The sequence below is a fragment of the Eschrichtius robustus genome, chromosome 3, assembly GCF_028021215.1.
Source record: "Eschrichtius robustus isolate mEscRob2 chromosome 3, mEscRob2.pri, whole genome shotgun sequence".
In the NCBI taxonomy this organism is placed as follows: domain Eukaryota; kingdom Metazoa; phylum Chordata; class Mammalia; order Artiodactyla; family Eschrichtiidae; genus Eschrichtius; species Eschrichtius robustus.
Genome location: NC_090826.1, coordinates 166,093,555 through 166,117,550, shown reverse-complemented (window position 1 = coordinate 166,117,550; position 23,996 = coordinate 166,093,555). Strand labels below are relative to the sequence as shown.

At 42.7% G+C, this 23,996-nt stretch overlaps 1 protein-coding gene across 1 annotated transcript; it reads left to right on the top strand.

The window, feature by feature from the left end:
• Positions 1–13,178: 13,178 nt before the first annotated feature.
• SRP9 (signal recognition particle 9) lies at positions 13,179–23,655 on the top strand. Its single transcript, XM_068541751.1, has 3 exons — positions 13,179–13,402; positions 17,606–17,674; positions 21,409–23,655. The coding sequence occupies exons 1-3, from the start codon at positions 13,331–13,333 to the stop codon at positions 21,526–21,528; spliced, it is 261 nt and encodes an 86-aa protein (XP_068397852.1). The 5' UTR covers positions 13,179–13,330; the 3' UTR covers positions 21,529–23,655.
• The last annotated feature ends 341 nt before the right edge of the window (positions 23,656–23,996 follow it).

The window sequence follows — 23,996 nt, the reverse complement described above, 5'->3', positions numbered from 1 at the left end:
CATATATAAAATAGATAAACAACAAGGATTTACTGTATAGCCCAGGGAACTATATTCAATATCTTGTAAGAAAATATAATGGAAAAGAATCAAGGAAAAAAAGAATACATATATACATATATGTATGTATAACTGAATCGCTTTGCTGTACACCTGAAACTAACACAATATTATAAATCAACTACACTTACATTTAAAATAAAGTATATATATGCTAGTGGTCCCTAGACTCAAAAGACCTTTCCTGGCTGCACATGTCCAGATCCCAGAATCCTGGGGTATATACCTTACCTCTTCCTTCCTCTTAAGCCCTTCATCCAATTAGTCCTCTTGAGGCTACAGCTTTAACCTATCTCAGATGTGTACCACCCTCACTATTCCTGGCACAGTTCTAAGCACTTTAAATCTAGTAACTAATTTATCCTCATAAAACACTAAAGTAGGTATCATTATTATTCTCATTCTACCGATGAGGAAACTGGTGCATGTAGTGGTGAAGTAATTTGTCCAAAGTCACATGCTTCTTCTAAGTGGCAGAGCAGGAACCTGAGCCAGGTGGTCTGGCTCCTGAGTCTGGGCTCTTGACCACTGCGTTACATCAGCTCTCACTCACTTTGTTCTCAGTGCCTGCCTATCTCAGACATTAGTCATTAAGTCCCTTGAAGGCAAGGATCATCTTTTTATCCTTATCCCTGAGCCCTAAGAACAATGTCTGGCACACAGTACTTGCTCAATAACTGTCTACTGTATAAACGGTCGGTAACTGGGAAGGAGGGAAGCTGGAGAAAGGCCATCCTGTTTAAACCTAAACTCTCAGAGATCAAATTGGTCATGAATTCTTTCCTCTGCTTTTATCCAAGATATTAAATGGCCACAAAAACAGGTCATTGATCCCACTGAGTCCACTTCTGATGAACTTTGAGGAAGCAGCCCTCCCAGGGGCAACACCAGAACCCAAGGACCCGATGCAGAGCTCCCGGGGCACCCTGCCTGAGGTCTGACTTCAGTCTCCCAGGACTGCACTTCTGAGTCTGGGCTTAGAATCAATAGGCTCCCCACAAAAACTGGAAATCCTACTCGCAGGTTCTATGCTGATGTGCTGAGTTGGAATCAAATGGCGAGGACTTCCCAGAACGTTCAAGTGAATCAGCTGCTCAGTTTGGGACGAATCCAGAACATGTGCCCATGAAGGGTAGCACGTTGCAAATTGAGATCTAACATGAGCCATCTGGTCTGGAGAAACGGCCAACTGGAGGGATGGGGGCCTGGAAACCTCCCAGAGAGCAAACTTATCTGGGGGAAATGATGAGTCAGCTCTGCCCAGAAACAAAAGGCTTCCATAAAGCCCTTTGCAATAAGCCCCACAGCGTCTCTTCTTGGAGGCGTCAGAGATGGGCAAATCCATCTAAAGGTTACCTTTGGATTCAAGGTTCTAAGATGCCTGGTCCCGGGCTCAGCATGGACCTGGGTACCATAAAACTGCATTGCCGTGTTGGGGGCAGCATGGGGTGCAGAGAATCATTTCACAGCCAGACAGATGTGCCAGGCAAGACGTGACAGGAAGTAGTGGACTGGCCGGGGACCAGCATTTTCCCCTAAAATCAAGACAGCTTAGCCTTGATCCTGGAGGACAACTTTCTTCTGTGTCTTCTCCCAGCCATAGTCACTGTTGCCTATAAAAAAGTAAAAAGCAAACCAATTACCAGGTCTAATTATCTCCCTTCTTTCTCCTCTTGGCAGCAGCTGCCAAGGTTCTTGCCAAAGCTCTGCTTCACCAGCACCCTGATCCAAAAAGCCCCGAGTTAGCGAGAGAAGGCTTTGCCAGCACAGAGCAGCTGTAAGGCTTCCCAACACCAAGACAGCGTGCAGGAGTTCAGCGCAGGAGCTTCAAAGCAGCTCTCTCCCAGGAGACCTCTTGGCCTCCGCATCCGGACAGAAAAGAAGTAGTGGCGCCGGCCACCTGGAACTGCACCAGAAAATGATGCAGTGGCCACTAGCAGCCACTTGCCCTGACTGCCCACCCACCCCAGGAAGCGAGGAGGCTTTTTAAAGGCCTGTTTGTGCTGGTAGTGGGAGCTGCCAGGTAAGGGTGAGCTTCACGGCCATTTCCGTCCAGGCTTGCTTAGAGCTGAGCCCGAGCCCCACAGCTGAGCTTAGCTGGGAGGTGGGCCAGGAGCTCTCAAGGGGACACTGGGAAGCCCTCCAGGCACCACGCCAGTGCCTGTGCGCACCTCCTTGCACTTCCAAAGTAGCTGTCCTGCCTCTGTCCAGCCTGAGACCTGTTGGTCTCCTCCTGCTTGGAGCCAGAGGTAGCTCACTCCTGAAGGATGCCCTGTGTTTCGAGGCTCTCTTTGACTCTTGCCATAGTGAGCCAGCCTCTGAAACCCCAGTCGCCTCGGGGCCCTGGCCTTGTGGGAGCCACCAGCAGGCCATCTACTCAGCCTCCAACGTTGCAGCCTCGGGGGAAGAAGGACCAGGTGCAGTTCGCGAGGGGGTTATGAAACCTGAGAAGAAGCTGGAGTGGCTTTGGGCTGGTGCTTTGAGAACAGGCAGGTATTGTGTGGTTGGGTACAGAGGGGGTATAGAATACCCATACAAACACATACAAACACCATCCCAGCCTTGAGCGGGGAGGGAGCAAGGGCCTTCCAGGAGCCTGGGTGATCTCCAACCAGAATGGAAGAAGGAAGGCTGTGTCCATGAGGAGGTTGGTGACCCACACCCAGAAGAAAGCAGGCCCAGACGCCAAGACGGACATGTTTCCCAGCCCTCACCCCAATGCACACAACAATTCCATAGATCTCAGAACATATGCCTGAGACACCTCTGGGGATACGGAAATTCCATCGGTCAGTGATCAAAGAATGTTTTCCTAAAATCCTTTGATGGGCATTAGTTTCTCCACATGTCATCATGCTGGCCATCAGCAAATAATTACTGTCTGTGTGATCAAAGGTCAGTGCCTGCCCTCCCAGCCCCTGCATCCTGAAGACAGACTGCAAAGGGCAGCAAAGCTTAGCTGGATCTTGAGCAACCAGACACAGCTGGCTTGCAACTGGTCAAACACAGGAGACACAGGACACCTCACCTTTGTGCTGAAGTCAAAGCTTTGCATGTTTTACCATTTTTCTCTTTCACAGTGGCTGGAAGGCTGGGAAAGGTGAGAAGGGAATAAGAGCAGGAGAGAAATTGGGTGAGAGCACAATGGCGTGTGGAGAGAGTGATAACAGAGTGAGAGGTAGTGGGCCTGGGGGAGGGAGCTGTGGGAGGGCGGCTCCCAGGTCTGAGTGGGGAAGGAGATGGGCAGACACCTAATCAGTCATTGTTTCCCCTGGGGCTGGGCTTATCTTCTCCATCTGTCCTCCCACAGTCAGCCAGTGCTCCGGACTTGGTAGGTTTCCCTTTCTCCCTTTACTTACTGTGATGAAGGCTGTAGTCATCAGTGTCCTGGCTCCTGCAGCCCCAGGCGGCCACACAAAGATCCCAGGTCAGTCCCTCACCCTGTGGCCTCTAAAAAAGATAAAATCCAGGCAGAGGGAGTGGGAGGACCTTCCTCACCGTGTTTCCAGTCATCAGTGGCCACTCCAATGCCCTCTTTCCCAACTGGTCATCTCTGCCGCTAAGGTCACCATATTCTGAGTACCCCAGCCTCCCCCTGGAGAAGGGCTGCACCTGCTCCTTAAAAGTTTATCTCTGTGCCTTTGCTTACACCTTCTCTGTAACCTAAAGCCTGCCCATTCCATCTGTCATAATCTGACCTTTATTTTTAAAATCCAGCTCCTCTGTGCAGCTTTTCCTGATTCCCATTCCCAATTAACCTGTCCCTTCTCTGCTCAGAATTTTGTGACTTGAATGTAAACACTACTTATTAAAGCCAGTAGTGCTTACAGCTGTGGCCTTCTTCATGCTGTGTCCACACCCCCCCTCACAAAACTCTAGCGAGTACCAGGTAGACACTTAGGACATGTTGATTGACTTGTTGGACTGAATGACTGAGGACATGACAGCTGTGATCAATCAAGAGTCCACAGTCACCATTTCCCAGGCCACCTGGACAGTTTCCACAGCAGAGCCTGCTGCAGAGTGGAGATGTCCTCCGATTTATTTATTTATTTATTTGTGCAGTTATTAGTGTTAATTTTATTGTTAGTATTATTGATATTCTTTTCTTGTCATTTCACAGAGCATCCTTGATCAAACATTCTGCTTTCTTTGGCAACTGCACCTCCCTTCCCTCTGCCAAACTGACTCATTTTCCTCTTCCTTAAGAAGGCACATAGGGAGGGTGGGAGGGAGGGAGATGCAAGAGGGAAAAGATATGAGGATATATGTATATGTATAACTGATTCACTTTGTTATAAAGCAGAAACTAACACACCATTGTAAAGAAATTATACTCCAATAAAAATGTTAAAAAAAAAGGCACAATTCTCTATCTTAAGAACAAAACAAAACAAAACAAAACTTTGATCACCTGTCTTGGATTTATTTTATTGCAAAATTTCTTAAGTAATATGTATGTTAGTGTCCTGAGATTTGTTTTCATAATTTTACTGAGTTTATATACTTAAGACTATTCTCTAATTTTCTTATTATCTTTCAAATCCAAAGGGATTTTCTTTTTTTCTTATTAGTTATCCATTTTATACATATTAGTGTATATATGTCAATTTATTATTAATTATATGTTGATTTATTAATTAACACAAACACTGTTCATCCAAATGTTCTAGGGCACAGTCTAAAAAGAAATCCAGAACATTTTTTTTTTCCTTTTAAACATTTATTTATTTATTTATTTATTTATTTATTTTTGGCTGTGTTGGGTCTTCGTTTCTGTGCGAGGGCTTTCTCTAGTTGCGGCAAGCGGGGGCCACTCTTCATTGCGGTGCGCGGGCCTCTCACTATCGCGGCCTCCCTTGTTGCGGAGTACAGGCTCCAGACGCGCAGGCTCAGTAGTTGTGGCTCACGGGCCCAGTTGCTCCGCGGCATGTGGGATCTTCCCAGACCAGGGCTTGAACCCATGTCCCCTGCATTAGCAGGCAGATTCTCAACCACTGCACCACCAGGGAAGCCCCAGAACATTTTTAAAACATGATAAAAATAACATTTACCAGCCTAGGAATAACTGAAGTTTTATTTCTAGACCTTTTGTTCCAGCAGTGATCCCCGCCCTCCCCAGCCGCAGCCCCCATAACCCCCTACCAGTTGGTTGTCCCCTTTTCCCACCTTCCCCACCGTGCTTCTTTGGTGATGAACAGAATTCCTGCCAGTGATTGCTAATTGGGTTAATGGAGTGACTGCGTAATTGTCCTCTCCCTGCAGCCCAGCCCACCACACTGGCTGCTTTCTGACTACCTGCCTCTCATCTGTTCCAGGATCACTAATTTGCAACAATGACTCCCATTGTCGTCCACATCTGGGACTTTGGGGTTTTAAGTGAATCTCCCTAAGGCCGAGAACAGAAGATGCTGCTATTTTGGTTTGTCTCATCTACAATGGGGCCATTCTCTGGGGTTTCTGGGCAGTGCGGGGCTGCTCGGGTGAAGGGGAAATCTGAGCAGTGATGGGACCCAGGCCAGAGCGCAGTGTGCTGAGGAGGGAGGGGAGCAGGCGGGAGTAAAATTCTGACCTTTTTTCCCTAGTGACTTGGGTTTGCATCTCATTTTAATCAGTTTCAGAGGAAACTGACAAGGCAGGAGCCTGGGGAATCTCAGTGGCCCCTGCCATTGGCCTCCGGTCTCCAGAGCACAGCCGCCAGGGTTGGGCAGCATCTGACCTGGCCTGACCCACCTTCCCCCAGAGGAGGCAACACTGAGGGTGGCCTTTCCGATCCCCAAGGCTCAATGGGAGCCTGTTCTCTCTCAACACCCTTGGACAAAACAAGGCTTTTCCCCCCTTGTTGTTTTTTGAGGTGTGTTCATTCTGCTTGAAATCTGTTTCACCTTAAAGGGAGAATTACCTGCCCCAAGTATGGCAATGTTAGCATCCTAGGAATGGGGTTCAACTGGGGCAGCGAGAGACAGCCTCCAGGAACTCTGCCACACGCCTGGGGGACGGCTTTGTCGGTGAGGGTGGCATGAGTGTGCTAGCACAACCTTTGGTCTCTAAGCCCCTTTGAGCATGGCTCTGGGAAGGGGCTTTGTTTCTTAGGGTGACTTCTATCTAGGCCTGTGTCCCTCCCTCCATCCCTCCCTTTCCCACCCTGAGCCCCCAGCCTCAAGGTGATCCTTACTGTTCCTGTGCAGCTCCGGGGGGCTTCTGATCACAGAATCTGGGAGTGCTGGATGTGGGTCCTGGAGGTCAGCTCTGGGCTTCATACAGTCACACTCTTGTCTTTCCCTCCTGACCACCCCTCCCCCCCAAACACCTGGGAGGGCAGGGGATGTTTAGACCTGCGTGAATCCCCATAAATATTTGTTTCTGCCTCCAGCTTTGATTATTTATAAACTTGCCTTATCCCTGCAGCCTGCTTTGCTCTCATTAGCGTGTAAGCTTTTCACGCACGTCTTTGTTTTCAGTGTAGAACACCTGGTAGGGTGACTGACAGGGAAGAGGTGCTCAATGAGTAATTAATGAATTAAACTGGGTTGGAAGTTCCTGGCAATTAAGTAAGAGCTGAGGCTTTTTCCGGAAAGGAAAAGTTGAGATTGAGCAAAAGGTAACAAAGCGCACCAATAACCTCCTCAGCTAAACTAGGGGTATGTGCTGCATGGGGACCGTGAAAAGGCTGAAGTCAGCAGTCAGGGACCCGTCTCCACATGACCGTCTGCACACCACTGCCCTCCGCCGGACACTGGGCCAAAGCTGCCCCCGACCTGCAGCCGCGTCAGGATGTCCTCAGGTTTCCTTCCCTCCCCATTCTGGATCCAACTCCTGGGCAAACCGGTTTCTCAGTTGCCTTCTCTTACCAGGATTGTCTGACTGCTCTGCCTTGAATCCATGAGACCTGGGAAGGCACGAGAGGAACAGCGGCTTCTTTGACTCCGGTGTATCGTGGGTTCCACAAATGCTTATGGCATGAAAATCAACATAGTAACACGCAGTTCCTGGCATGCCAGCAGCACTGTGGACTGTCATTATGATTGTTAAATAAGAAGCCACTTAAGAAGCTACTCCTATTCGTAGTCTACAACCACTATGGTGCTGACAGTTTTTGGAAGACAACCGAGGAGAACAAAGAAGGACAAAAAGCTCCAAGGAAAGAATTCGAAAACAATCAGTCATTTCTAACTTAAAAACAACAACAGACCTTCCTCCTTAGGGGAAAGAGAGAGGAACAGGAGAGTAAACACATGTATCGCCAAATCTTGTGGAATGGACTGCTCTCTGCTGTACTGTGACACATTTTCTGTCTTTAATTGTAGGTATTTGTGAATTTGCCTTATTATCTCTGCCCCGACCTCACTAGCTTATAAATATTTTGCCCAACACAATCACTGGCCCTTGAAAGGTCTGCAATACATAGGTATTGAATTCCTGGCAGTCAAATATAGTATATGAGTGGCTAATGATTTGCCAAATGGCAATAGTAAAATAAGTTTAAAAGGAGGCATCACATTTATGGCTTATAAATTGCTTCAATTTGCTGAAAAATTGTTTTCATCTCCCAAAATTGAACTCTGGGGTTAGCCCCGGGGCCTGGCAGGCATTTGGATATATGAATCTGAAGCTCAGGGAAGAAGTCTGGACTAAGCAGCCTGGAGGTGGAAGTGAAAACCCAAAGAACTACAGAAAGAACTACAGAGAGTGAAATCAAAGTCTGGTATCTTGGGGCCCAGTGCTGAAGTGCTGAAGGGCCAAAAGGGCACAGGAGGCTAAGACAGAGCCAGAGTGGGAAAAGCCAGAAAGGTAGAAGGAGGAGCAAGGAAGGATGGAGTCAAAAAAAGCCAAGCAGCTGGGAAATTGTAAGGATGAAAGGGTGGTCCATGGCCTCAGATGCATCTGAATAATCTGGTCAAGAAAAGATTGAGAGCTGTCTGCTGGATTGGGAAATATGAAGGTCACTAGTGACCCTGAGAGCAGTTGGTGACCTCATGAAAGCAACTTCAGTTGAGGGGTGTGGTGGGGACAGAGTGGAAGACACTGTAGTGGGAATGGAATTGAATGGGAGGCAAGGACAAGAAAACAATCACAGGAGGCAACCAATGCAGGGGAAAGAACAAAGGCTTTTGGTTTTGACCTTGCACCCAGGCTGGGCTCCACCCATCCAGCTTCCCTACTGCCACTAGTGACATGCTCTAAAAATCAAAATTAATCATACCACTTCCTGTCGTTATTAACATCTGCTAGCTTGCCACTTGCTGAACAATGGAGAGGAAAGTCCAGTGCCAATCTGTTTAGTATAATTTATTTCTCAGACTTGGTTTCTTCATCACTTGTAAAGGAGAGTCGCACAGGTCCATAATCCCTTATCCAAAATCCTTGGGGCCACATATCTTTCGGAATTCACAGCTTGCTGGATTCTAGAAAGGTAATATGGTACACATGCCATATATTACATAATACCTCCAGCAGAGACTAGGCTTCACCCTGTAATCAAATACACCAACTTGGACAAATAAGACTACAAATAGCCTTATGAGAGGTCAGGTCAAGTTTTCCACCAAGATATCAAGATACTTCTGTTTTTCAGAGCTTTTCAGATTTTCAGAATTATGATAAGGGCTCGTGGGCCACCCTCACAGGGTTGTTTTAGTGCTCAAATGAGATACGTGTGTGAAGATGAAGCCAAAAGGATAACCACAAAGGGTGCAGAGGCCCTGCTCTTCCTGACTGGGAATGAAAGGAATTTTTCTTTTCTGACTCATGCAAGTGAGAGCAATTTATAAAGGACACTCTTTGATAGCCCTTCGGAAGCTATTTCTCCACAGCTGGAAAGAATAACCTACTTTAAAGAATGCACCCAAGTGTGGCTGGGAACATTTGAATGAAGAAGGGCCTCTACCTTCTTCCTCATCTTGATTTCTCTCTCTCTTTAGGGGCTGGGCTGGGCTAAGCTCGGCAGGTACTGGAACTCATCATGGGAACCCTCACAATGGAAATCACTTCTTTATTGTCACCCTGCCTTCTAAGCTGTGATCTCGATGAGGCGGGGATGAGGTCTTTCTTGTTCACTGCCGGGTCTCCAGTGCCTAGCACAGCTCCTGGTGCTTGCCCAGGGTGGGCACTTGATATATGTTTTGCTGAATTGATCTCTTATGTTCCTCATTGTGATGAAGGCAAAGTTGGCATTGTCTTCACTCCCATTGTTTTCACCTTCAGGCAAAAACCCCTCCTCCCAGAGGGTCATTATTTCTGACTCTGCCCTCTCTGTCTTGTTCTTTATGGCTCCCCCAACTCCGTTCTCATTAACTGAGGATTTGGGCCACTGGCTCACAGCCTTCTCCTTCATCTTATCCCCTTTCTTACTCATATGTGACTTTGATCCTAGTATGGACAACCCAGGAACCATTCTCCTCCAAGATGTTAAACCCCAATAGCTCATCTGACCGTAACTTCAGTTCCTCTTTCCTATTATATTACCTTCAGATTTCCTAGAGACCTGGTCCCTTAAACTCTCTCTTTTGGCCCAATTAATTATCCCATGATTTATCACTTCAACTGCTCTCTTGCCTGTACCTTCAACATTTTTGTCCCCTTGTCCTTCTGCCTTGCATACCCTGCAAATCCCTACTATCTGCCTTTTCCATTCTAAGACCCAAGCTTCTGGATGGTGCTGGAGACCATCCAGATTGGGGCAGATGTGCAGATTGGGGCAATTCCCAAGGTATGATCTACAGTTCCAGCTGGGCCTTCAACTCTGTTTGACATACTTTTTTTTAAGTTTCTGGTCTGCTTCCTTACTCATTTCGCACAATGGCTTTTCTAAATCTTCTCAAGGCTCCAAACCCACTCTTGCCCTCCTATCTTAGAAGATGGCCTTGCCTCTTAGGTGGCAAAGAAAGTTTACCTTCTTGTCCTCATATCTACATACTCACCTATATCCTTACCCACCTTACCCTCCTTCCCCACCACCTCAAAGGCAATGCTGAATCTTCTGTTTTCATACATCTGTGCCTTTAGTCCTCCCCTTCATGTTTCCCCTGAAATCTTGCTTTCCTCTTTCTCTTGTATTTTTTTTTATAAATTTATTTATTTATTTATTTTTGGTTGCATTGGGTCTTCATTGCTGCGCACGGGCTTTCTCTAGTTGCGGTGAGCAGGGGCTACTCTTTGTTGCAGTGCGCGGGCTTCTCATTGTGGTGGCTTCTCTTGTTGTGGAGCACGGGCTCTAGGCGCGCGGGCTTCACTAGTTGTGGCTCACGGGCTCAGTAGTTGTGGCACGTGGGCTCAGTAGTTGTGGCTCATGGGCTCTAGAGCGCAGGCTCAATAGTTGTGGCGCACGGGCTTAGTTGCTCCGCGGCATGTGGGATCTTCCCGGACCAGGGCTCGAACCTACGTCCCCTGCATTGGCAGGCGGATTCTTAACCACTGCGCCACCAGGGAAGCCCTCTCTTGTACTTTTTAATCTTTCCATCTCTTACAATTCCTTCTCTGAAAGTTATAAACAGGCACAAAATCTTTCCATCTTAAACAATAACACTTTCTTTACTGGTGTCTTTGGGCCATCTTCTTACCTCCTCTTCTTTTTTTTATTTTTATTTATTTAACATCTTTATTGTAGTATAATTGCGTTACATGTTGTGTTACTTTCTGCTGTATAACAAAGTGAATCAGCTATACGTATACATATATCCCCATATCCCCTCCCTCTTGCATCTCCCTCCCACCCTCCTTATCCCACCCCTCTAGGTGGACCCAAAGCAACGAGCTGATCTCCCTGTGCTATGCGGCTGCTTCCCACTAGCTATCTATTTTACATTTGGTAGTGTATATATGTCAGTGCCACTCTCTCACTTTGTCCCAGCTTACCCTTCCCCCTCCCCATGTCCTCAAGTCCATTCTCTACGTCTGCGTCTTTATTCCTGTCCTGCCCCTAGGTTCGTCAGAACCATTGTTTTTTTTTTTAGATTCCATATATATGTGTTAGCATACGGTATTTGTTTTTCTCTTTCTGACTTACTTCACTCTGTGTGACAGACTCTAGGTCCATCCACCTCACCACAAATAACTCAATTTCGTATCTTTTTATTTACCTCCTCTTCTGTTTGTGGTTAAGCTCTTATAAAGAAGAGTATAAAGCAACTGCCTTCACTTTTCTACCTCTTCAGCCTCTTTCAGTCAGTTCTACCCGAACCCCAGTCTGACTGAGGGTTCTCTGGCTGAGGGTCGCCAATGGCCTCCCAATGACTACAATCAGTGGACTCATTTTAGTTCTCTTTGTACTTGCTCTCTACCCGCCATCTGACACCACTGACGACTCCCTCCTCAAAACCTTCTCCCCGCCACTTCCCAGACACTCCTGGTCTCCTTTTATCCCTCTGATAATTTCTGCTTCGCCTCCTTTGCGAACTCTACTCCCTCTCTCTAACCCTTTGTACATGTGGCTGTTTCGCAGGATTTGTCCTTAGTCTTCTCCTCTTATGCTGTGTCCTCTCCCCAGGAAGGCTCAACTAAGACCTATCTGCTGATGACTCCTATTTCATACCACTCCTGGAGTTACCGATGGAGATACCCAGCTAAGCTACCAGACATCTTCACCTGGATGTCCCAAAGATATTTCAAACTCATCAAGTTCACAACTGAACTCATTGTCTTCCCCAATCTCCCCCAGACCTGTTCTTCTTCCCTTTCTCCTGCATCAGTCAATGGCATCACCACCTCCACTGGCCCAGGAGTCATTCTACTTTTTCCTCTCCTGCATACCCCACATCATTCACTGAGTAAATCTCAAAACTGTTTCCTCCTCTCCATTCCTAAGCTAGTGCCTTAATTCAGATCCATGGCTTTTTTTTTTTTTTTTTGTAAAATATTGGCTATATTCCTTGTGCTGTACAATATATCCTTTAAAAAAATTTTTTTTTGGAGTATAGTTGTTTTACAATGTAGTGTTAGTTTCAGGTGCACAGCAAAGTGAATCAGTTGTACATATACAATATAGCCACTCTTTTTTAGATTTCTTTTCCCATATAGGTCATTACACAGTAATGAGTAGAGTTCCCTGTGCTATACAGTAGGTCCTTTTTAGTTATGTATATGCCTGTATTACTGCATGAGCATCTTAAGAGGTATCCCCATCTCCAGGTTTGCCACTTCACTTCAGTCCTTGTGTGAAGCTGGAGCCCTATAAAATGCAAATCAGCTTAAAGCCCTCGCATGGGCAGGAAAACTAGAGTGGCAGAAAGCAGATCAGTGATTGTCCGGGGTTAGGGGTGCAGGTGGTGGGATTGAATATAAAGAAGCATAAGGGAACTATTCTGGAGATAGAGATGTTCCTTATCTTGATTGTGGTATCTGGTATATGAGCATATACCCAATGGTTTTAATATATAAATGTGTGTGTGTGTGTCAAAATGCATCAACCTGTACGTTTAAAACTGGTGTGTTTCATTGTACAAAAAAATATACTTCAATAAACTTGATTAAAGAAAAATACCCTTCTACATCACTCCATTGCCTGGAGAACAAAGTTCAAATGTCTTCTGGCTTAAGTGATGACATGATTTCTTCCCTTGATTCTTCTCTTCCCCCATCCCCCAAATACCTATCACATTAAATACACTACAGATCTAAAGTGGGCCTAGATGTCCTGCCCCGCCTTGCCCACCTGTTGGACATCCACCATGTTTATCTAGATTCAGCTTGTGCCATCACTATTAGCATCCCCCCACCCACACGTGCTCACTCTTCCTTTGTGTTCTACTAACCCGACATAAATATCCATCACATAAAGGTTTCGGTTGCATTCTTGTGTTTATGTCTCCTCTCTCTTTTACTAAGCTGTAGGTGTGACAGCTGGACCCTAATGTCTCCATTCTTGTAGCTCCAGCGCTTATCACTAAGCCGCTTAATGTTTTCCGAAGAAACCTGGGCTTTACCATTGGAGTCCAGCCTGAAGAACAGCGGGACAGATCCTCCTCCAGTCCTACAGGGGGCGCTGTGGCAACCTCCATCGTTTCCCTGCTCTCCACTTCTCTGGACCAGCTCCCAGAGCCACACGCTCGGGGCTCCACCTCCTCCTTGGCAACATCCCTCCTTCCCATTGGGCGAGGGCGGTACGGGCAGTCCAATGGAACGAGGCGTTGGTGCGAAGAGGCGCCACCATCGTTGAGCTGCTGGGTCTCTGCCGCGGTAGGTGGCTGCGAGAGGTAGGGAGGTAGGTGGGCCGCGTCGCGTCGCCTCAGGTCCGTAGCTTTGCCTCCCTCTCCTGTTCTGCCGCGGGCCCACGATGCCGCAGTACCAGACCTGGGAGGAGTTCAGTCGCGCAGCGGAGAAGCTCTACCTCGCAGACCCTATGAAGGTAAATCACTGGAGGGGCCAGTGCCTCTGTCCCAGCCCCCGATCAGGATAACTTCTCTGCTGTCCGCTCGGCCTCCGAAGCTTCTCCAGCATCCTAGTAGGTGCTGTGAGTGAGGAGAGACGGACCCTGCCAAGTCCACTTGTTCCTCCCTTATTAACGGCCCGGTGAAGCCATGAAACGGGCAAGATCGGGGTCATTTCAGGGCCCTTAGGTAGCTTTCCCCCGCCCCCAATCACTGAACATCCCTTATGGCTGTCGTTGGTTTACGTGTCTCTAAGGGCAGGGCTTCTCCCCCTGCAGTTTCGGCCTTCTGTCCCTCAGCTGTTTTGGTGCCCTTGTCCCGTACTACCTCGTGTAAGATAAAACGGTTATGTTTTTCTGCCACCGCAGAGAAATTTTGGAAAGACCCCAGTTTGGAGGCATCTACAGCCATTAGCTTAGTGGTTCTTAATCTTTTGGAGGTCACTGCCTTTTTGAGAACATGAGATGCTTCACCCTTTTCTCAGAAAAATCCACTTGTACGTAGAAGTTTGTAAACAATTTTAGAGGGCCCATGGATCCCTGTAATTCATTCATGGCCCCCACAAAAATGATAACAAGTGAGTGTCAGAGGTTAGCTTATTATTAAAAAGCAGAGAAGTCGCAAGGATGAGAATATAGCATTTGGGTCTTGACCTTTATTCCTCTCAGGTTTTTATTTATTTTATTGTCATCTAAATAATATTTGAAGCAGCTCCCTGTTAATTAGAAATTTTGCTAGCGGGACTTCCCCGGTGGCGCAGTGATTAAGAATCTGCCTGCCAATGAAGGGGACACGGGTTCCATCCCTGGCCCGGGAAGATCCCACATGCCGAGGAGCAAGTAAGCCCGTGCGCCACAACTACTGAGCCCACGTACTGCAACTACTGAAGCCCGCGCGCCCAGAGCCCTGCTTCGCAACATGAGAAGCCACCGCAATGAGAAGCCCGCACACCGCAACGAAGACCCCATGCAGCCAGGAAAAAAAAAAAAAATCCTGCTAGCGTTTTAGACCTAGATAAGTAACAAGAAGCTGTAAAACATTCTTAGGTTCATTCTTTGCAATACAAAGATGTAATAATAACAAATTATGAAATGAGTTAGATATTATTGAAATTGAGTACTTTGTTTATGACACAATTTCTGGCTCCTCCATTTGGTAGATTTTGTTTGTAGGGCCATCTGTTTCTTTAAGCAGTACACCATGAGGACAATACAGGATTTTTGTCCAGAAGTACCCACAGTGTAAACTAAAAATATTTGAAAAGATAGTAAAGAATATACAAATTCACATCAAGAGTAATCATATTTTAAGAATGTGGTCATTCTTAGGGAAAATGATAATAAAATGGTAATTATAGAGCATTGCTGTGAACAAGGCATGTCTAGTATAGGCAAGAGAGTGAGAATCTTTGAGCTCTTTCCCCAATCAGAAAATTCCAGTGGCCTAAAAACTTGTGCCTTTTTACGATAGCCTTGCACTAGTTAAAAACTAGTGATTTTTTGATAGGAAGGTGAGGGGATGAGTGGGGAGAGACTGACAGTTATATTGAGTACCTTGTATGTGACAGACATTTTATATATATATTTATTTGTATAATTTATGTGAACAATTAAGACAGCCCCTTGAGGTAGATGAATAAACAATCTTAGATACATTAAATGATTTGCTTAATCTCTAAGAAATGAAGCTAAAATTTGAACTCACGTCTCTAAACCCCATGTTCATGCTATTTCTACCGGTCCATACTGCTGGGACTGAAAAAGAAAAGAAATTTTGTCAGAACTCTTTGGGATCTGTTTTACAGAATTCTGTCTTCTCTCCCTGTTGATTACATCCATCACCTTTTACCATTCTCTGTTGCATCCGCTCTAACTGAAGATGGCATTATTTCTGGACCATGTAATAACCTCTTAGTCTGCCTGTTTTTAAAATCCCTTCTGCACTCTCTTACCACAGCTATCTAAAACACAAAAATTGAATTCTCAGTTTCCTGCTTTAAAACTGGTTCTTCATTGATTGCTGGTAGACATCCGGACTCCCAGTCCCCAGTCTGACCCTCTCTCCAGTCTTGCTGGCTTTGTCTTCCACCACTTCCACCATCCTCAGCCCAAGTCTCATGAAGCTACATAATGCATCATATCTTCAGACTGCCACTTCAGCTTTTCTCCTAACTTCTTCCCTAAAAGAAAAAAAAATGCGTTTCTGAAGCCATCTCCATAAAGCCTTTTTACACTTCCCCTTCTCCCAATCTAAATTACTTGTGTTCTCTTTTAACATTTTACCTGTATATGCCTTTATAGGGTTTAATTTATGTTGTCTTATGTTTTGATTATTTTGCTTGGTTGAATTCAAAGTTCCTAAGAAAGCAAGAACCTTGATTTCTTTTTCTCTCTTAGTGGCATCTGACATGGTAACTTAGGCGCTCCCTAAGTTACAAAATGGACTCTCTTATAGTACCACAGACCTTTTAACTCTCATTTCTCCTATTCACCAGTGATTCTTTTAAGTGAGAGTTAAAACTTTATGTAGTTGTCATGCTTAGTATATTTTTTAGTTTCAGTTTCCTTTTGATTCTGGAGGACTGAATTTTTTTAAATATGTAAAACTGAATTTAATAGCTCAATAAATAGAATCAGGTAGTCTAAAGATACTTAACCTAGTTTTCATTATTTATACCTACTTAAGTGCTTGGTGTGTTCCCTTTCCTCCCTCACCAAGACAAATCTCAGGGTGATATGACTTTTTTTTTTGCAATCCCAGGAGAGCAGAGAGCATAATGGGAAAAGCTGTAGGAAAAGCTCTAATAGCCCTTTTTATCTAGTTTCCAGAATTGTCTTGAGGGTCCTGTGCTACATTGTAACCATTTTAAAATTATGTTCCTGTTTTGGCTTATAGATACTTAGCACTTTTTAAAACAGCTAGCTAAAACTAAACAAGAGTTATTTATTTTGGTTAACAAGAAACTTGACTCTGCTGCAGTACACTTTTGAATCCATCATTTAAAGAAGTAAAAATAATGTTCATGGAAGTTGTAAACTCTATTGGGAGATGTCTTCTTTTATTGGAATATCGTAATACCTAAATCATTTTCTTGGCTTCCTAACTGTAGAATACCAAACAACAAAAAGTGCTGTGTAGCATGGCACTCAATATAGGAGTTATTCTGGATTTAGAAAGTTGTTGATGGAGACATCTTGTGCCATCATGATAAAGATGTGATTTTGCTGAGTAACTTAGCCTGAGTCCACCTCCTGAGAGCCATGGGAAAATGGAAAGTATGAACTGCGACTGCAGTGCTCTTTCCTGGGGAATGGATTTGAACTTAACTAGCCATTTCTGCTATTTTTTTCCCCTTCTTTTCCTATCATTCCTCTGTGGCTAGGTGTGTTGGTGTTGTAGGGGAGAAAAAACTTTCTCCTTTACTCTCTTAGGTTTTATAACTGGGGCTCTGCAAATTAACAGGTAGAAACATACATAGCACAGAAGTTCACAAAGAAATGTGACCTGAGGAACTTGGGACCTATATGCCATCTTAACAAAGGGTGGGAAAGAGGCTGGACAAAGGAAAAGAGGTTTGGGGCTTCTGGGAGGGGGTAAGTTGTGAGAAGGTGACTAGGAAATGTATGGGAAAGAAGAGTTGTTTAGTAAGGTTTGTTAGGGAACAAACCTTGTTCTCTTTTCCCAGGGAGAGGGAAACACCTTTACAATTGGAAACTTATGTCACCTTTACAAAGGTTAATTTATGTCCTGCTTTTGGCCAGAAAGGGCAGAGAGCTAATCGCCTTCAGCTCAAAACATTCCTTATGCCTAAGTGGTATACTTTGAGGTGGCAAGCTGTGAATACCCTTCAGTATATTATTCTTACTGGCAAGAAATGCCAAACCACCTTAAGAATCTCACAGGCTCTCTGAATATGGATGTGTCTTGGGAATTTTCAGTACATCTCTTCAAAGTGGCTGAAAATAAAATACCTGACTTTATTTTAAGTCTCAGAAAAATTGCAGCAATAGAAATGAACAAAATGCTGCTTTCCCGCATTTCAATAAGTTTACAGTAAAGGTGCCTTTAGATGTTTTGGCTATTAATTCTAAAAGGATCCATTTTAGCCCACCTGAAGACTAAATTATTTATGAGAAATGTCTTCTGACTTCACTGTTTCTAAATATGTATTTTTATTTCAGGCACGTGTGGTTCTCAAATATAGGCATTCTGATGGGAGTTTGTGTATTAAAGTAACAGATGATTTAGTTGTAAGTATACATTTTTACTTGTTGCATACTTTCAGATTTGTTTGAGTTAATCATTTGTTTGAAATTATTTACATAGAATTTATGCAGGTCACCCATTAGGATGCTTATTTCACATTGCATTCCCAAGTCAAGAACCTTGGTCTGGAAGCTATTGTTATAGGCACTTGGAAAGATAATTCAACTTGCTTCATTAATGCAGTATGTTAAGTGTAGTTTAATAACTGCTCTCTTCGGACCCTAAGCAAGAGGAACGTAGAGACCAAAAGTGGATATGAGGGGTAAAGGTTTCTTTATACGTGTGTGAGAAGTAAATAATGGTATTTGAACACAAGTTATAGGCTCTATAATTATATTTCTGACCTCCCCTGTCTGCTCACTCTTGTCTGTTCCTCACACCCCATTCATTCCTTACCCCTCTGCCATCTGGTTTCTGCATGAAGTCTTCCACTCAGACTGCTCTTGGTGAGAGCTCAGCAGCAGCCCCTTTATTTTCAAACCCAGTAGTCTCAGCAGTTCATATTTTATGCGACCTCCTGGCTGCTTCTGAGAAAACCACTTCTTGTAGAAATTATTATTTTGGCATCTGTGCTCCATTTTATCTTGTTTTTCTTTTTCTGTTTCATTCATCTTTGCTAATTATTTCACTGATGTGCCCCCATAAATATTGGTTTCTCCAGGATTCTGTTCTTGATCTTTTCATACCACTTCTGGACCAACCCATTAAGTCCAGTACTGCCTGTATCTGTCTGCTTCCAGTTTTGTACCTTTAGCCCATATTTTTCTTTTGGCTTCCTGACTAGCTCTAAGTTGAGCGTCCTTCCTCCTCTCCTCGTTAACATTAGCCTGTCTAGAATGGAACTCATCATGTCTTATCAAACTGGCTCTTCCTGTTTTTTCTCTGTTAGTTGCACTGTCATCTACCTGCTCAGAAACCTGGGGATCATCTTTGGTCTCTTCCTTTCCCTCATTCTCACATTAACTATTCCTTCATTTGAAAAACTTGTATTTTGATCCTCCGATAAGTTCCATACATTTTGCTGGGCATTTGTGAATTATTGATTCAAGCTCCCTCATCTCATTTTCTGCCATGAACTCTCCATCTTGACTGCTAACCTCGTAACTTTAAGGGCTCAACGTCACTCACCTGGACTAGTAGAATAGGCTCTAACTGTGTCCCTGCTTCCAGCTCATCCTTTAGTCGTCCTGTGCTGTCCTGCTGGAGTGGTTTCTAAAAATGCAAATTTGCTTGTTACTACCCTGCTTAAAAATCTTTAGTGGCCAAAAAAAAAATCTTTAGTGGCTTCTCATCACTCATAATGTAAATTCCACCCTCATATCCTGTCTAATCTTCGTCTTTTCAATGTTACTTAAGGGCTCCTTTCATATGCCATGCTGTCTGAGGCCTCTGAGCTTTTGAACAGTCTGTTTCCATCTCTGCAATATTGAATCCCACCCCTGCCCCAGTGTGACAAGCCTGCTGCTTATCTTTCAAAACCCAGCTCAAAAGGATTGCTTCATCTCTTACTTTTATTTCTGCCTCTTTTTGTGCTGTGTCACAATTGTCTTATCACATTTGACTTTTAATAGATTGTGAGCTTCAAAATAAAGATAGATCAGTAATATTCTTACCGGTATTTGTAGTGACTAGCATGGTGTCCTGACCCAGAGGGTACTTAGCAAACACTTTTTTTTTAATGGATTAATTCTTTTAAAAATTTAATAGTGACTTTAAAAGTGACTTTTTGGTCATATATTTTACTATGTTTGTGTTCAGGGTTCCATTGTGAGGTTGTGTGAAGTCAGATCTTTTAATGATTACCATATCTTCCAAGAACCAGTTGAGTTTGGTGAAGTAACTGTGAAAATGTGAAAAAGGAAGAATAAATTGAGCTGTATTGTGCTAAACCTAGATTCAAGAGATCTGAATCCTAGCTTAGCCATCTACCAGCATTTCATCCTGGGGAAAGTTCAGGCCAAAAGTTTGGCTTTTGGGGCCATAATATTCTTGTCTATGAAGTGCCACAGTGATAGTCTGCTTACCCAGTTGGGTTGTTGTGGAGTGTAAATGAAATATGTGGAAGTGCCTAGCACTAGTGCCTGCACTTAGTAGATTCAGTAAATGTATACTTGAATCTTGAGCATTCACACTGAGAAAAATTTTACTTATGATTGTCGCAGAGTGAATAGATATATCTACTGAAGAGAAATTGGTATATCGTGCTTTAAAAATAGAGGAAAATGCAGAATTGAATTCCATACAAGAGGCTTTATCTCCAGATGATGACTTTTTGCCTCTGGTAATGATTAAATATAGTTAAGGATTCATGGTAAGCAGTATTGGAAAGAACTTTATTTAAAATTGATGATTCCTATGACAAGATCTAAATATGAAAAATACTTTTTGTTCCCTTTCTTAAAACTACTGAGAACTAGTCCATGTCTAGAAGGGACCAAAGACACAATCAAACCCATCCTCCTAAACAGTAAATATATGAATCAACTCCAACATAAAAATTTGTTTTCTAATGACTCTTAAAGAAAAGTTTGTATACTTCAGTAATTCATTTTAGTGGCTAATAATTCCTTCACAAAACTCGTCTTAGACTTCATTATTATCGTCATGGAGCTTTGACTTTTTTATAGTCCCATTTATGCATCATTTTTTCCCAATGCCATGACTGATTTATAATATTGTCTTCTGTGGACCTAAAATCTTTCTGTGTATTTTAGTGAGAAGGTATTTGTTCTTCTCACTAAACTGTAGTGAGAAGGTATTTGTTCTTCTACAGAACATATACTAAAATTGAAACGGTGGAGATGATTATGGCCACTTTACAAAATTGTTAGACAAATTTGTACAATGTGTGGATAAAATTTTTTTAAGTAAGTGATTTAAAGGCTGTATGAATTCAGATCAGTTGGTCTGATGGGGTTGAACTCCAAATTACTTAAGTTGATGAATATTACTGTAGGATCATGAAGCTCCCATTGTTTAAAACTCACGTGAATCTAAGATGGGCTAAAGAAAAATGGATCAGTGTTACAAGATGAAAAAAAGACTGCCAGCTTAAATTTGATAATTTTGAAGATTCTAGAACAAATGGTTTTATGGCCAACGATAAACAGATCATAAGTATCTATCTAATGAAGAATTGAATTTATAGCAAGGAAGAATTTGGTTTGGTTTAAAAATTATAAATAATGTCAGAAAAATCAAGGTTGAATAGATTTATCTTGTTTGATTTAGGTAGTGACCAGCAGTAAGCAAGGAATTCCAGATTTTTAAAAAATTATCATTAACCCTCCCCCCCCTCCCATTTCACAAATAGAGAAAGGGATCCTAAGATTTATATGCTTTTCCCACTGTAACTCAATCATTTATGACCAGATCCCAGGGAGAAAATATCTAATTCCAATCTTGAAGTCTTCTCATCAGACCATGGCAGAATTTGAATACATTATTCAACTGGTCATTTTTGAGAAGCTTCTAATAGAGTTCACTTTGTTTTTTAACCACAGCAGTGGCATTTAAAATATTATAAAATACTGAACTTAAGGAATGTAATTGTTGGGGACTTGGAAACTTGAATGTAATTCCTTTAGTATGACCTCCAGAGGAAGTAGAGCAAAACAGTGGTAGGAAAAGACTCAAAATTTTATCCAATCATATGTTTGCTACGTCATTGATAATCTAGTTTTACATAGTTAATGTGTGCTTTTAAAATTTCTGACAGTGTTTGGTATATAGAACAGACCAAGCTCAAGATGTAAAGAAGATTGAGAAATTCCACAGTCAACTAATGCGACTTATGGTGGCCAAGGAATCCCGCAGTGTTGCCATGGAAACGGACTGAATGGTTTGAAATGAAGACTGTTTGTCATGTTCTTAGGAAGTAAATATCTTTTGAATTTGAGAAAGTGTTGGGACAGAAAATACTTTATGTAACTAAGTGGGCTATTCAGAAGCCAAGAGATCATTTTTTGTACTTTGTTTTTTAATGTTTACTTTAGAGAGCTAGGACTGTAAACGCTTCCAGTTAGAAAGCCTTTATTTATTTTTGGAAATGGAACAAGGAATGGCTCTATCTTGGAAACTTTGCAGATTGTTTGATGTTAGGCAAAATAAATAATTACTCTCTGGTAAGTTTGTATCAGTAATTTGAAAATGAGATATCAAGAAAAGCCAGTTCTTCCTTAAATTTAGTTAATCTGTCTTTAAAAGAAAAATTAAATGGAACCATTTTGCTGGATTGATATATTTCTTTTGGAGCATAAATTTTGTGCTGTTGATGACCAGCAAATATAAAATATGGTAACTGGAATTAACTGCACAGCAGTATAGCTGATTATATATGGTAGTGTAGTCTCAATTATATCTAAAAATAACTATGAAAACAAGTATGCTTTACCTTAAACTTTACAAATTTAAACTATATTTTTAAATATAAGGGATTCATAGTATCATTAACTTGTTGAGCAAAGACTAACTTTGAATCTAATTTTCAGTGCTCAGAAACATCTGCTGTTACTATAAATGCATGAACAGAATGCTCACTAATGGATTGAAACCACCATATTACAGAAATATTTGCCACATATTTGCCATCTATGTTTTCTCAGAAGGGCTAAGGATTATTTGAACTGTTAAATTTTTGCATACCTCTATGACACCCCCACCCATTTCTCTCATTACTTAACCAAGGTGTTAAGCATGACTCTCACAACTGTTCTCCATTAAACCAGAAGTATGATATTATTTGATATTTATCTTATATTTGTAACCTGAGTTTTACCACCTAAATATAATGTTCACATGTTGATTCCTACATTAAAATATTTTTTGTTAGGAATTTGTTGTGTTGACCAGTGTTTTAACATGGAAAGTTCCATTAGCCGTATGAATTTTGGCATGTTTCAGAGAGATCAGTAAATAAAATATTACATGAATATATATTGTTTCACTTTAAGTTTTTAACTTCTCAAGAATTACTGATTTCTTGACTGGGATATTCTATATTTATTTAGACTAAAGTGAGCCTAATGATGCTATATATACATTTTTATTTATTTTGTTTCTTGGTACTTTTATTATATGACTTTCTCTGAGCTGTATGCTATGGCATTTTGTTTTCTTGATTAAGAAAAGTAACATCAAATAGTATAGGGTTTTTTGGGTTTTGGTGTTTTCCCCCCATAGTAGGATAACCAGAGGTTTTTTTGGCCTTTTTCTTTTTCATTTACATCTTCCACTTTTTTCTTTCTTTTTTTTACTTTTTGTCTGCACTCCACGGCATGTGGGATCTTAGTGCCCCGACCAGGGATCGAACCCTCGCCCCCTGCATTGGAAGCACAGAGTGTTAACCACTGGACCGCCAGGGAAGTCCCCATCTTCCACTTTTTAACACTACTTTATGAAGATAACCGGGGATGGGAGGGACTTCTATTTGAGTTCTTTGAGTCCTTGTAGCTTGCAGCAGTGATTAAGAGCAGGGGTTCCAAGGCAGACTGCCTGCGTTGCAATCTTGGCTCCACTGTTCCCCAATTCTGTGGCTTTTGAGACAGTACTTCTCTAAGCCTCCATTTTCTTCTCTGGAAATTGGGCTGACAGTAGTATTCATAGGGCTTTGACAGTTAAATGGCATAATCCCCTTTAAGCCCTTAGCACAGTACCTGGAACACAGTAAAACTCAATAAATGGTAGCTATTATTACTATTATTGTTATGATTGTTATTTTTCAGGGGACTGGGTATAAGTAGCCAGCTCTTAAGTTTTCTCATAATTGTAATTGAATAGTTACTTATAAGTAACGTTTGCCTTTTCTACCGAGCTATGTCTATTATCAAATGCCATTTTTGGCAGGTGAAGTAAAACAAGATTGTCCCCATGAGGAGTGTTCTTATGTGGTGGGGGAAACTGAAATCCTTAAATCTGAAACATGTTTATTTGTATCTACACAAAATAAAATTATTAAGATAACTAATTGGTGGTGAAAGTATTGAATCTCTTAAAGACCATATAAATAATAAAACACCAAATTATGTATTCTGAAAATCACAATGCTGTATACTCTGATTTTTTTCTTTTATTAGGAAGTATTTCTAGATACTATAATCACACTTTCATGGACTTTTTTTGGTGGGGGGGCTGCATGTGCGGCTTGCGAGATCTTAGCGCCCCAACCAGGGATCGAACCCCGGGCCCCGGCAGTGAGAGCCCCAAGTCCTAACCACTGGACCGCCACGGAATTCCCCATGAACTAATTTTTAGCAAACTGTTTTGTGATGTATTTGATCAAATGCTGCTGACCCTAAGGTAATCCAA

What these genes read in the sequence shown, in the direction of transcription:
- SRP9 (XM_068541751.1), top strand. Translation starts at nt 13,331, where the DNA reads ATGCCGCAGTACCAGACCTGGGAGGAGTTCAGTCGCGCAGCGGAGAAG. An exon ending in ACCTCGCAGACCCTATGAAG is followed by an intron (nt 13,403 to 17,605) that starts GTAAATCACTGG and finishes TTTTTATTTCAG; the next exon opens with GCACGTGTGGTTCTCAAATA. An exon ending in AAGTAACAGATGATTTAGTT is followed by an intron (nt 17,675 to 21,408) that starts GTAAGTATACAT and finishes AATTTCTGACAG; the next exon opens with TGTTTGGTATATAGAACAGA.